This window comes from Manacus candei, unplaced genomic scaffold (assembly GCF_025592945.1).
Source record: "Manacus candei isolate 608988 ecotype Guabito, Panama unplaced genomic scaffold, ASM2559294v1 h1tg000020l, whole genome shotgun sequence".
Taxonomy (NCBI): Eukaryota; Metazoa; Chordata; class Aves; order Passeriformes; family Pipridae; genus Manacus; species Manacus candei.
In genome coordinates this window covers 3,172,025-3,185,979 of record NW_026138068.1, presented here as the reverse complement: position 1 = coordinate 3,185,979, position 13,955 = coordinate 3,172,025, and the positions used below count along the sequence as shown (strand labels likewise).

Below are 13,955 nucleotides of genomic sequence, written 5' to 3'. Positions count from 1 at the left end.
GGTGTCAAGAATGTGTATTTTCACCAAGATTGTATTATTCCTGTTTAATCAACTCTCACATTGTGGTCTGTGCAGGTGAGACCCGCATGCGATTCTATGAACTGCTGGTTAATGGTCTTTACACTCCTCAGACCCTCCCTGTAGGCACCGAGCAGGACGTGTCCCCAACTGGGAATGAAGCTCTCCAGGTAGGTGTGCTTGGCTTTTTATTTTTTTCTAAGAATAACTTTCTAGAAAACTCCAAACATTAAAGTTAGCGTTTTAACACTTTTAATTTAGCTTCTTTTTCCTGTCTTGCCATAGTTCCAGTGGATGTTGCTAATTCACATTTAAATATAACTTGCTCATAATTGCCATAGCAAATGTACCTCTGAATCAGAGCATGTGGCTGATCTGTGTCTCCATAGCACGGGAAGTGCTTTTTGTCTTTCTGAGTGAAAAATGCTTCCAAAACCGACAGAATGTGCCCTATTAACATCAGAAATTCCTGCAGTTAGGACTGGATCAGATCTGTCCCTGAGATGAGATTATTCCCTTGAAGTCAGGGGAATGATTTACAGTGGTACATTTGGCCTGGTGTCTGTGGTGTGTAATCTCAGCGCTCACGGACTTCAGCCTTGCTTAAAGGCTAAAAGGTGGAAGGGGACTGAGCTTCAATAGTGGCATCAATTTTCCAGAATCTTAATTAGTTGCTGGAATCAGCTGTTAATAAAAGCAGTGGGCAGAATTCCTGAGGGCTTCCAGGGGTCCCTCGATATTTAGGGCACAATTCTCTGCATGGCTTCGTACGATTACCTGCTTCCCTGCAATCCCCACTGGGATGAGAGGGCGAGGGGGAAGGGAAGCCTGTTTGTGTGAAGTTGTCAGCCTCTTTGACTTGTCTAAATGTACTTTGGCTCCTCATTGTGACTTAAGAACCCACTTTAAGACATCAAATTTGAAAGAGATTTGGCAGGGATTTCTTTTCTCTACTTCTCTGTGCTCTTAAAATGTCACGATTTCATTAATTCTGAGATCAGGCATTCTCAGGACAGGTGAGAGCTATACCTTGAACATGGAAATTCCATTGATCTGAAAAAATAAGTTTCTCCTCTTCTCCTGCCAACCATCCCAACATCACCAAGGCAAAATCTCAGTATCTTTTTAATAAAATCATAAAGAGGTTGGTTCTTCCTTACCTCCCAGCAAGGTGCTTTTAAAGGCAGGAGGGAGGCAAGTAATGATTTTGCTGGGAGCCCTGCTATGAGCAGGGCCTGGCTGCTCATTTCTGCTGGTTCCATATCTCAAATAAAAATAGACAGATTTGTTCTTACTCCTTTTTCAGGGTTAGCAGCAAATTGATGGTATCCCCCAAAGTAGTCCCTGCTGTAATTATCTTTTAGATTGTTTCTCTAGATGCTGTGTTTTTGTATTGTATTATTATCCTGAATTGATTTTTTTCCCAATTATCACCAAAATTATTGCTTTGTGGGTAACTTCAGCTGTTTTGCATCATGTTTTTGACACTAGAATCCACCAACAAACTTATTTGCTGTTGTAGTTTAGTAAAATACCCCCTCATGCAGAGCAGCAAAGACCTGACAGTTCTGCAGTCCCTGCCTCTAGGTCATGTACAAACCCCACTGAAAGACAGTCTGCACCAAAGGTGCAGAGATGTGGTTGTTGTCAAGAACCAGCCACGTGCTTCCTGCTCCTTCCTGTGGGTTTTAGAACAGTTGAGGAAGAAATTTTCCTGATGTCCATGTGGTCATGGTCTCTAGGGGGTCACACCAGGAGCAAGTGCTCACTGTTGAGTGGGTGAGACATGTGTGAGCATAGCAGGCAGGTGAGGGCTCAGCTTGAGTTTGCTGCTGGCTTGTTCCAAGCAGGTCATTTTACAGGTGTCTTTACCTGCCTGTGCTCGAGAGAGGAGCAGCCAGCCTGTAGCCTCACCAGTTTGCTGTCCTGATGTGATTTTGGGGAGCTGGAGCTCAGTCCTGCCTCTCTTGCTACCAGGGGGATTCTCACTGAGCTCCTGCTTTGCATTATGGAAAATTGATTCCGGAGCTGATGATTAGTGTGGCACTGTTATGACTCAGCAGAGTCTGAGTTGGAGCAGGGCTGCTCCTAGAAACCCCCTGAACGTGCCTGTGGAGTGAGTTGCAGAGCAATGACTTGGCTGCTCTGTAGGTTTGTAGGGTTTCAGTTTCAAATGCCATAGTCAGTAGTGCTCTGCCTGAGCATTCATCTTCAGGAAGGGCTTTAAAAAGGTGCTTTTGGCAGTTGAGAACTTTTTATGCCTTTTATATGTGTAACCTTCTCCCTTGTTATAGATGAATGTTTGGGAGAGAGGCTGGTGGGCCAGCTCTGCTGCAGAGGTTTGGCTGCAGGCTGGCAGTTTGCTGCTTTGTATGTTTTGATTTGTTCACAAAAAAAGATAAATTGGTAATCTCACATCTCAGACTTTTTAAATTTTCTTTCCTATATGCAATTTAGACAAGCCTTACATAGTTGATAGAAATTGGAACTCTTTCAGATAAAAGTGGTGTGCAAGTCTCCTGTTCACTTGATGCACTTGGGTGTAGCTTATGAGGAAAACTGTCTGCTTTCTTCTTCCTCCTCTTGCAGACAAGTTCCTCTTTGCTTGCCTTTTTCTTTTAAATCAAAGGGAACTGTTAATAATGGATAATGGTTTGTGTTTTCAGGGACTCTGTAACCTATTTATTTTTTGGTCGTGGAAATCACTGCGAACTCTCGGGTACTCAACTCCTCTGAAAACCAAACGGATTAGACAAATATCTCTGTAAAAGTGTGTGTTTAGGTGCTTTTCTCTGTTCTGTTTTCACAGTTGACGGATTCCCTGAAGCGCCTGAAAGACAGTAACCTTTCTTCCACGGGCTCCTCTGTTACCCCAAACAGCAGCACGCCCTTCTCCCACGACACAGCCTATTCCAGCTGTCGGCAGGACACCCCGAACTCGTACAGCCAATTCACCCCGCAGTCCCAAGGAACACCTCACACCCCACGGTTAGGGACGCCGTTTTCCCAGGATTCCACCTACTCCAGCCGTCAGACAACGCCTGTGTACCATTTTGGGCAGGACAGTGGGTACAAACCCAGGAGACATGAAACAAAATTTACGGATGCCTACAACCGCCGCCCGGGCCATCAACACCACTACGTGCACAACTCGGCGGGTGTGTTCCGAGGCACGGAGCATCAGTTCAGTACGTACAAGTCCCATCAGCAGGAGCCAGTTCAGTTCTCTCACACTCCTCCCCTGAGCCACTCTAGTTCTTCGAGCTACAAATCTGCCTTCTCTCCCTACCAACCACCAGCTGTATTTCCCCAATCTGACGAGCAGCAGTTTCCCCAAACTTCCAGGGAAACAGAGTACCGGAGACCTGCGCCCCCTCCCACTGAGATGGTTGTGGAAAGCAGTGCTGCCCCTAGCATCGATTTTGTCCCAGTGAAGGAGAAACCAGAGGAGCCTCCGCCCTTGCCCGACTCGAACTCTGTTCCTGAACCGAGCACAGCATCCTTCTCTCAGACTCCAGAGAGGAGCGAGACCCCTGGCACCCCCACCATGGAGTCTGAAATGCAGCATAACAGTTTAGACTCAAGGATTGAGATGCTCTTGAAAGAGCAGAGAACAAAGTTACCCTTTCTTAACGAGCATGACTCGGATAACGAGATCCGAATGGAAGGTAGCCCTATTTCCTCCTCTTCTTCCCAGCTCTCTCCCATCACACCGTACGGTTCAAACTCTCAGCCCGGTTTCAGGGGGCAGACGCCTTCCTCACGCCCTTCCAGCACGGGCTTGGAGGACATCAGCCCAACGCCGTTACCTGACTCCGACGACGACGAGCCCATCCCTGGGACAGCGTCTCTGAGTCAGAATTCCCGGGGGACATCGGAGGCCAGCATGACTCCCAGTGATCAGCTGGGCAGGACCTCCAAAACTGAGACCTCAGAGGCTAAAGAGATGGTGCCTGGTGACCAGACTCCAACGTCAGAAAAAATGGACGAGGTGAGTGAGCTGGAACTGAGTTGTGGAGCTCCGTGCTTGCCCCTGGAGCTGGACAGGGCAGGGGATTGTGCTCGTCTTTGTGTCTTCAGAGCATGAGGTTTCTGGTGGCTCTTCCTTTTACTCAAGGCAGCTGGAAACGAGTTAGACGTGACACAGAGTGATGGTCTTAACTTGCCAATCTCCAGCTTTCCATGTTTATAATATCAGCCTGCTGCAATTTATAGCTTCAGGAGAGCTCAAGGACTGCACAAGCCACCAAAGTTTGGCCAGTGCTCACGCTGTGTGAATGTCCTGAGTGTTGACAGACACTTAAGCCACTAGAGGAGTTAATGGAGCACTTTCTGCCATTGCTGTGGTCCCTGAGCAGGGGTGTGTTTGTAGCCACACTCTTGCTTAACGGGGCTTTCATGTTGCACTGAAGTATTGAGTGTATACGATGTTTGAAAGCTCTCCAGCTATTTCTGCCATCTGGTTCAAACGGGAGACAGTTGCTGGGTTTTAATACTCCCTTTGCTCGGTTGGAAGGGGGAGGTAGTTGACTTGTGGGGGATGTGCTCCACTGAGTCTTCCAATAATAGAGCAGAGCTCGCTGCCTCTGCTGGGGCATTTGTGGCTGAAAGAAGAGCGAGAGCGGAACAGTGTGGAGTGGTGCCAGCAGACAGAGGAATTATGTTGCATGGCCTGTCTGTTTGGGAGGTCTTTTGCAACAAATGTGACTATCACTGCAGTGGACGTGTGGGTCCTATTCTGCTGTGTCAAGGAACAGTCAAAATACAGATCTTTGCAAATGCCAGGCCCTTTCTCCTCAGTGTTTATAATGGTCATGCAAGGGAATGAAACTGCTGTCCCTGCTGTACAAGAACACTGCAGTCAAGAGGGCTGGTCTCGTGTAAATGTCCCAAGCGTGGTACATCAATTTAATTTACTCATGAAAGTTTGCCGGGGTTAAGCTGGCAGAATAGATTTCCCTCCAGTGGTTTGCAGTTATGAGGTTTTCACCCGAGAAGCAGCTGCATTTTGGGAGAGGAGGAGCTACTCTTGTAGCTGTGGGCTTTGCAGAGACTGGAGGGAAAGCTCTGCAGCAGTAACAGAGTGCAGGTCTCGGTGCTACACAGTGAAAACAGTGTGACCGCGCTGGATATTTTGTTTTTTTTTCTGCGGGCCTTTCCAAACCTTGTCCTTACAGTTGCCAGTTTAGCGTTTGAAACAATTCAGCTGCTTGAGTTCTCATTCATCATTGGGGCTGGCCCAGGCTCCCCTCTTGGGAGGCAAGTCCCTGGCCCGTGGGGCCTGATGATGTGTTAATTAGGAATGGAGTTTTGATTCCTTGAGCTTGGTCTGGCAGGCGTGAGAGGGGATACTCTTGGTTTGCCTGAAAAACAATGAGGAAGACATGCCTCATCTCCTGCCTTTCTGGGTTTGTATTTGCTGTCCTTGCTCTCGTGCAAGTGGGTTGCAGCCAATTCTGAGTGTGTTTAGGAGGGTGGGTGGATGCCAGGGTGGTGTGTGGGGTCAGGCACTTTCTGTAGCGGACACTGGCATTGGGGGACTGGCTGGGGTGGGATGTTGTGGGCTGTGATGTGGGGCAGCAGCGTGCTGATGTTGAAGCCCTTGTTAAGTCTTTGTTTCTCCTTAATGAGATGCTGGTGTCAGTAGTTCACATCGATGGTTCTGTGATACAAAATGATGTAAATGTGTCAATCCTCTGCAGAAGTCAGAAGGGTGATAGCAGGGTCTCCATGCAGGTCATTGCTGCCTTAACTATCTCCTCCCCCTCCAAAAAAGTTGATGTTTGATGTTTGAGCTGTTTATTCAAACCTCCTCTTGGTTACAAATCACACTAAGCTATTCTGGCATGTTTGAAAAGTTGCCTGTGTCTTTCATTGCTCCTTGTGATGCACAAAAAACAATCTCCATGTGTTTTTGCTTCCTTCCCCTGTCCTTCTCCCCCACAGTTTTTTTGCTTTAGAAAAAGGCTCTGCTGGCTTTCCTCTCTCTTGCTGAAGGAGCAGAGCTGAACAGTGACTTAACATAGGCTGAAATTTGAGCTGCAGCTTTCCAACTGAGTTAGAGAGGGGCATTGAGTCTGTCTAAGGGCTGGAAAGCTAAACCTCCGGCTTCAGCCTATTGTGATACCACTATTCAACTCCAGCCCTTCAGAGAATCCTGCAGCAAAACAGAGGGAAGGCAGACCCGAATATTTCTAGTGACTGTGTGGCTTGGGGAGTGGAGCAGGAATGACATATTGGTGTAGGGAAGGCTCATTAAGTATCATAAGGAAGCAATAAAGGGCAGAGAGTTTGAACTTCTTATTTACTTCATATTTGGCTCTTCAGGGGTCGGAGCAGCCCCAGGCCAGCTCTTTTGGGCGGGTGCACTAGCTGGGAAAATCTCAGGGTTCATAAGGATGCCAGCAGAGTTGCAGGGAAGTTTTTCCTGAGGACCTCATCCTGTTTCCCATCAAACAAGCATGATTTTTGTCAATGATTGCTAATACAGTAACATCTGCTCTGTAGGTGAAGCGCTGTCAAATCATCAGGCAAATTACCCCCCCCAGACTTGCCATGAGTAAAGGAGGTGCAGCCCAGCCCCAGCAATTGCTCTGATTTATCGTGCAAGACCCCAGAGCTTGATTTCAAGATCCGGTATGATACTCCTAAGCCAGAGTTTGGCAGGGAGTTTGGGTGTGGGAGAGGAAGGACTGTGCATCTGTCTGCAACACCTACCCCAACTAATCTGGGAGCAGTGATTAAGGTCTGCAGAGAAAGTCCTGCTAAGCTTAGCCAAGGGACAAGGCCGAGGTGTGGAACTGAGTGGGATGTGGGCAGTACGAAGTGAGGGGAGGAAAAGGATCATTTCCAAACAGCACAGCCTGCCAGCCAGGAAGATGGGGCAGAGAGGGCTTTTTCAAGAAACTAGATGGCAAAGAAAAAAAAGGAAAGAAAAATAGTTGAGCTGCATTGTGATATCAGGAAATTTTTGAGGGTAGCAATGTCCAAACTTACCTTCCTGTGAGCTTGAAAAGGTAAAAAGGAAAGAACTGTAATAATTTCTTTTCACAGGATCTTGGCTGTTTCAGAAGTGCAAAGATTAAGTACATACAGTTTGACGTTTTGACATCCCATCTGAGCCAGGTCTTGTTTTGGCTTGGCTTGTGACAGGAAGAGGCCCTGCCTTTGTGCTGGGGAGGGTGACAGGATTGCAGCGAGTCACTTTGTTGTGAATTGATGATGTCTTTCATGTTTCAGCTTATGAATGTATCAGTTTGTGTGCATAGCCAGCATGTAATAGGAAGACTGTATGGTTGACAATGGTATTCTTCTAGATGTATAAGTACAAAAGTACTTTTTAATTGAGGGATCAGCAGTCTCTCGTCTTCCTGGTAGTTTGGCTAAGCACTGAGTTACTGTGGAGGGAGGAGTGCCTTGGAAACACCAAAGATCATCATAAAAACGAAGATCCTGAAATGTGAATGAGGCGAGAGCAGTTCTGCTGTTTGCTGTGAATTTTAGCAGATGGGTTGGGGAGTGAACTGAAAGTCACACAGTGCACAGCAGCCCTGGAGACCCCGAAAGCCACTGCTGTCACCAGCTGTCTCGCCCGGCTGTTGTGAATGCTTTTAATGCCATGCTGGGTGCTGAGGTACCTCTTGCAGGACAGTGTCAGCATCCCTGTGACAAGCTGTGCAGATGCAGGGTCCTCTCACAGTTACCCAGGGAGAATTTCTGAGCTGGGCTTAGACACAGACGACGTAGGTCAGGCTCAGCCCTACAGGAAGCTCTGCTGAAGTCCCTGAGGTTACATCTGGGCTGAATTTGCACTTGGTGTAAAAGTATCTTTGGGTTCTTGTGTGGTCACGGCCAGAACTGGAAGAAATTTATGTTGAAGTGTCACATTGTCCCTCCGGAGCCTTAGCAGGATGTGATGACATTCTCCTCAAGACACTGCCTCGTGTCTTGTGTGGCTCCTTGCTGCTGCACCCCCATCCAGACCGGGCAGTATTTCAGTAGCTGGTCAATGATTCCTGCAGGGCCAAATTCAACCTTTAGTTATCATGAACACTTGTGAGACAAACCAGTGCCCCAGTGCCATCGGGCAGCGAGAGGAGCTGCCAGGGGTTTCGGTGCCAGCAGTGCCTGCAGTGGTTGCCCCAGGAGTGGTCTGTGCCCCTTGGAGCTGAGCTGGGCAGGAACACATCTGCGTGCCTGCAGAAGGATGTTCTTGTCCTGTACCCTGCTTTCACCCATGGATTGTGTGGGTCAGAGGCAGCCCTATGTTCCTGGGACTTTGGTGATGGGTTACATGGAGCCTCCTAAGGATGAAGGCAGTCGCACCCTTCTGAGGGATGTTTCTGGGCTGGATGGTGCATAAGTGATTTATTCAAGGTAAATGCACATTAAGGTTGTGAAGGTAGAGCCTTAAGAGCCAGGAAATTTGATACCTTCGTTTCCACAGTAACTGTGCAAGAGCCCTTATGCCCATAAGTAGCTGTTATGTATGTATAATATATATGGGTACACCTGGGATCCAATTTACAGCTGGAGTGGGATTCATCATTCCTGGAGGGAGATGGGGGGAGTAGATGTGGCGAATGGTTGCTCTCAATGTAGTTTTTTAATTGAAGAAGGGAGAAAATCGTGAGAGCTGTGATTTATGCCCAGTCTCATAAACACTTTTTCAAATTTTCCTGCCTCCTGAGCTCTTGTGAATGCAATCATGCCTGACAGAACCGGTTCCTAATGGAAACTCAAAAAATAGGTGTATGTTATGACCATGACTTTCCAGCAATGCAGCCAGCCAATGCCCAGGCAGCAGAGATTTGGATGACTGCTGTGGTTTTACATGTGAATTACACTAGCCATGCTCAACCTGTGAAATTAAAATGAGAGTGGACTACTTAAGCTGTGGGTTCAGCTCTGCCCTTCCTGACCCACTGCACAGCAGCAGCAAGAAGCCACAGGGACTTCAGGGGATCTTGCAGATTTTAAGCTTGTTCAGAAAAGAAAGACGGCACACAAATCCCTCAAAAGGTGATTTAAATGTGACACTACACTGACACTGGCCCCTTTGAGAGCTCAGAGATCTGTTCAGCCCCTGTGTCCAGAGGAGGAAGCAGACTGGGGCAGGACTGCAGCCCTGTGTCCTTCTGGGTTGCTTGGGGCTGAGGGTCAGTTCCCATATAACCTGGCCAAGGTAAGGACGTCCAGGCTCCCGAAGCAGTGGAAGTGCAAGGTGTTGTTACCTTACCTTTTTTTTCAGAGCTGATACTGGAAGACCCCAGGCAGGGACTGCTTCCTTGTACAGTGGTTCATTTACCACACGACAGCCTGCTGCTCCTGCAAAAATCTGTAGAAAGTAGAGAAGTCCGTTGTGTTTGCTAACTTGTTTCACTTTTGACTTTTTGAATTTGACTCAGATTCGATTCTTGGAGTGCTTGCAGAGTGGTTAGCAGAGCAGAGGACTTGACCAGCCAAATGTGTTCAGTTGAGGAAGCAGTAGTTTTAAAGTCACTTTTTCAGAGCAGGATTGCATAGGATTCCCCTGGTGTTCCTAGTGATACACCCACTCATACATGTCTGCTTGTTGGGAGGGGGAAAACCTGAACGGAAAAATATTTGGCTGGTTTTGGTTTGTTTTTTTTGGATACTTAACAACTTCAGTAGAGTGAGAGAACATGTCTCTTGTTGATAACAGAGCTGAAAATGGTGAAATGCTCTGGAGTGTAACTGAAAAATAGAAAGCGGGCTGTGGTTGGGAGGCTGAGTGGTTCTTTTGCTCTCACACCAGGCCAAGGCTTTGAGGCTTTTGCATTTTGCATACCTGATAGAAATGACATTGCCATTCCTTTTTATAAATCACTGTTGCTGACAATGCTCTCACCACTACCTCAGTTCCTTCTGTTTTGCCACCAGTGACTTTCTGTAAGTTTTCAGTTCCTGGTGGGCTGGCTGTGTACACTTGAATTGCTTGTTAATAGGCAGAGCACTACTTGTTTTGTGTTTGTGTAATCTGTGGATGCTCTGCTGCACTGGAAACTTAGATCCAAATTACACTGTTTAACCATAGCATATAGCTGAGGGTGCAGTAATATCTGCAAATCTGAGCTCTACACACCATCCACAGTTAGAGAACCCTTGGCATCTTCCTTTTGCTGCTTGCAGAGTTCTTCCTATTCTTTCCAGCACTCAGGTTTTAGCAGTGACGGTATTGAGTGTTCAGATGTCATAAATGCAGGCTGTGAAACCTCACACTGAAGTGACACATTTTCCTCACAGTTTCTCCAACCCATTATCATTCCAGTTGTGTTTCGCATCTGATGGTCGTGAAAAGTGACCAAGGGAATGCAGACAAGTTGCTGGATGGCGACGTGTGGTTGCAACATGCAGTGACACTGAGAAAACGTGCCAGTGTGTTAGGTAATGAGTAGAAATATTGAGAAGATAATTGCTGTTAACATATTGTGCTGGCAGCCGCCAGAACAGCACTAATTTCTGGGTCTGGTTTTGAAGAAGCCGGAGCAGCCGCTGTGTTCTATATGTGTCTGTGTCTGACACAGAGCACTGAGCAGATGAGTGCTTATTCAAATTTCTGCTGGCTGGTGCCTTTCCTGGAGTCCTCTAAATAGATGCAGTTCATCAGTAGAATGTTTTTTCCACATTGCACCGATTTTGAGTCCCGTGACTTTGCCACCCCCCTTTCTATTAATTTTAATTTTCAATTTGGGGTACTTGTTTGTACCTACTGAAGACGGGGCAAAACTCAACATGAAACTCGTGAGTTCGTTAACTCTGCGCATCATGTACCTGCCCACGAGGGCTCCTTTGACCCAGACATGTTACTGCTGTCTCAGGATTTATTGTGAAATTTGCAGTGCTTGCTTTTGGAAATGCCCATTCATCATGGGCATGAAAGATAGCTCAGATTTTGTACTCCTAAAAACAAAGTATTTTAAAAAAAAACAAACCAAAAAGAAATGGTAAAGGGAAAAAAAGTATTTTAAAATGTTTTTTTATTTGCATAGCACTGAAATAAAATCAGTATCTGCCCCCGTACGTTTCCAGTGGTGCAGACAGGCCTTGTGAGGTCAAGATATATAAATACATAAAATAGCAAGACAACAAATTGGGGTTTCTCATTTCTCTCCAGGTTGCAGTAGGTGGAATAGGTTTGCTCCTCGGGCTGTTGCAAAAGTGTTGCTTCAGGAGCAGTTTGAGTAGAGGAAGTTGTTGGTGGCTTGGGCTCCGGCAATCGCCCTGTGCACGGAGGGCACCGTGAGCCTGCGCAGCACAGCCCGGGGGGAACCGAAACTGCTCCAGCACGGGGCTGGCAGCAGTTCTTTGGTTGGGAGGGTTGGTTGCAAAAGGGTCAGAGAGCTGGGGCTCAACTTCCAGTTTTCCCTCGTCAGAACTTGGGTGTTTCGACTTCGTCGCTTCTCAGCGGCGTTTGGAGTCACCGGCTGCTCCGGACTGTTCGGAGTGTTTGGAGTCTGTGTTTGTGGGGAGTTGACAACTGTTTACCAGGTGCAATTATCACACACCTTTGACCAGCTCGCCTGTGCTTTGCCCAATCTCTTTCTCTCTCCATATCAGGCAGTAAGTCAGGGACATAGTTAGGAAAAAGGCTCTGAGGTGGTGAGGAGGGGAGGAAGAAGAGAAGCAAAGATGGTCTCCCCAGTCCTTCCCGTCTTTCCTCCTTGCTGGCACCTTCAGCCGTTCAAGGTGGAATGTCCTCAGGCTCGCCACTGCCCAGATTCCCTGTGTCAATGAGTGCAATGGCACAGAGCCTTGGGAAGAAGAGGGCTAAGGATGGTGAAGAATGGATGGGGTTTTGTTTTTCCTGGGCCTTTTGCTGGCCTGATCAAGGGATTGGATATCTGCTGCTTTTGTGGGTGGTGTGGAGTGGGAGTTGCTGTCTTACATCCATTTTTTTTTTCCAAAAGAGCTGTGTTTTGCAGTGAGCAGATAGAGAGTTTTGTGCTGCATCCAAGTGGTGCGTCCTCCTCCAGCAGTGCAGGATTAACATGTGTTGCACACACCAGGGAGACGTTCCCTTTGGAGCCTGGGGAGGGATTGCTGAAGTAGGCAGCTTTTTTCCAGGTTTCCCTGTTCCCAGAGGAGCTTGTTATTTCTGGTGCCTTGTGTATCCCAGGCAAAACAAAATATATCCATTTCAGGTGATAGCAGTTGTTTGGTGGAAGCAGGAGCTGGTGTGATGTTGGCACATGGCTCTGGGGACCGTTTCCCAATCCAGCTCTTGTTGCTAAGCAGTTACCAAATGTGGCATTTTGGTCAGCAGATGTGGCCGAGAGTTTCCAGTGCAGATAATTGACATATTGTCTTTGAAGGATGCAGATAAATGTGAGCAACTGTTATCATGGTGCTACAAGCATTTTGCCATTGTCAGGGAAAAAAAAATACTTGGAAAATGTGAAAATACTTTGTACTGCATGAAATTATTCAAATTACAATAAAACATAAAGACCAGTCTACTGGTGGAATGGATGCCTTGGAGATGTGCAGGAAGGATGCATTTTGACAAGGGAATCTCAACAAATTTATTGCTTGGTAATACAGTGTCAGGTGGGATGTACCTCCCAAATAACCTCAGAAAAGTGTTTAACAGCAGATGGTTTTGCAATCCTGAGGGGTGTTCCAGGCCAGTGAGAGGCAGGTAGGTGGTGTGGGTTTGGTGGCAAGGGGCAGCCTGGCCCTTGCAGAGCCCTGTTGGAGGATGGTGTCCTGATGCTGGAACTGCTTTTAGATTCCCTGGGAGCTGGCGTTGTACCGGGAGCACCCAGCCTGGCTGCGAGGCACCAGAACTAAGCTGGGATCCCTGCTGGGTTGGAGGCTCAGGCTTCAGCTTGAGGAAGTCTTGTTGCATGACTTTGTCTTGGCTCATTGCTGGGGCACACGTGCTGCAGGCAGAGAAGTGGCTTTTGGCACAGTGGCTGTGGGGGCACAGTCCTTTGGTGGCTTTTGCAGCCCAGCTCCTCTGGTTGTGTATCACTGTGGGGTCTCGGAGAGGGGGAGGCAGGCAAGAGAACATGAGGAACTTGGGTTTGCACTGTGATGTGAGGAACATGGGTTTTGGGGTCAATCACTGAACAGTAGGTAAAGCTTCCACATGCCTTCTGTTCTTGCTCTGAAAGGGTTTATGTGGAACTGCTTTCAGTGTCCAAGTGGAGCTTTAGATGGTACCATGCATTAAAAGAAAAAAAAATGCAAAACTCAGAAGGGCAGCTCTGAAGGAGTCTGACTTTGAGTTGGGATGGAGTTTATGTGAGGACTGGGTTTTATTGTAAGTGAATTTGGGGCTAAACGTACAAACGGAATTGTAAGAAGGAGGAATGTTGGACTCTGGTTATGACCCAGGTTTTGCAGTACTTTTACTGTTTTAACTGAGCTCTGGAATCAAGAGCATTGCACAGTGCAGTTGTTCCAGTGAGGCACAACCTTAAAATCATGTCCAGTGAGATGTATTGATGATGGTTTGTGCTGTAAGTACCACTGTGCAGCTCTGGTGCTTCAAAAGGTGCTGAGACTAAACTGTCCTAAGCAATAAACTATTAGTTGCAAACCACCAAGCCAGCTGTTCCTGCACAACTGCTTAAAAAATAAAAAGATGCCCGTGCCTTCCAGCTGGTCACCTGGATCAGTGAGCAGGGCATGGAATGCATGAGCACAGAGCTGTGTTTGGCTGGTTTTGTGCCTTTCTCACAACTATTTCACATAACTCTTCAAATGAGTAACCTACCTTTTCGAGACTTCATATGTAACTTCAGACTAGGGAACCAATCTAATGGGAAAGCTGCTCTAAAAATTACAAGTGAGACTTGTGGGATTGAGAGGGGTTTAGATGTGTCTGCTCAGGTATGGGCTGTAGAGATGCTGTACTGCCCTGTGCTTCTGCAGGGCTTTGTGCTCATTGCCAGCATTTTAACAAAGCT

At 47.2% G+C, this 13,955-nt stretch overlaps 1 protein-coding gene across 1 annotated transcript in view; it reads left to right on the top strand.

The window, feature by feature from the left end:
- SETD1B (SET domain containing 1B, histone lysine methyltransferase) overlaps nucleotides 1-13,955 on the top strand; it is a 49,935-nt gene that overhangs the window by 5,071 nt on the left and 30,909 nt on the right. The window contains exons 5-6 of the mRNA XM_051785858.1: nucleotides 76-188; nucleotides 2,828-4,009. Coding sequence (XP_051641818.1) covers nucleotides 76-188; nucleotides 2,828-4,009 — 1,295 coding nt within the window. The remainder of the gene's footprint in view (nucleotides 1-75; nucleotides 189-2,827; nucleotides 4,010-13,955) is intronic.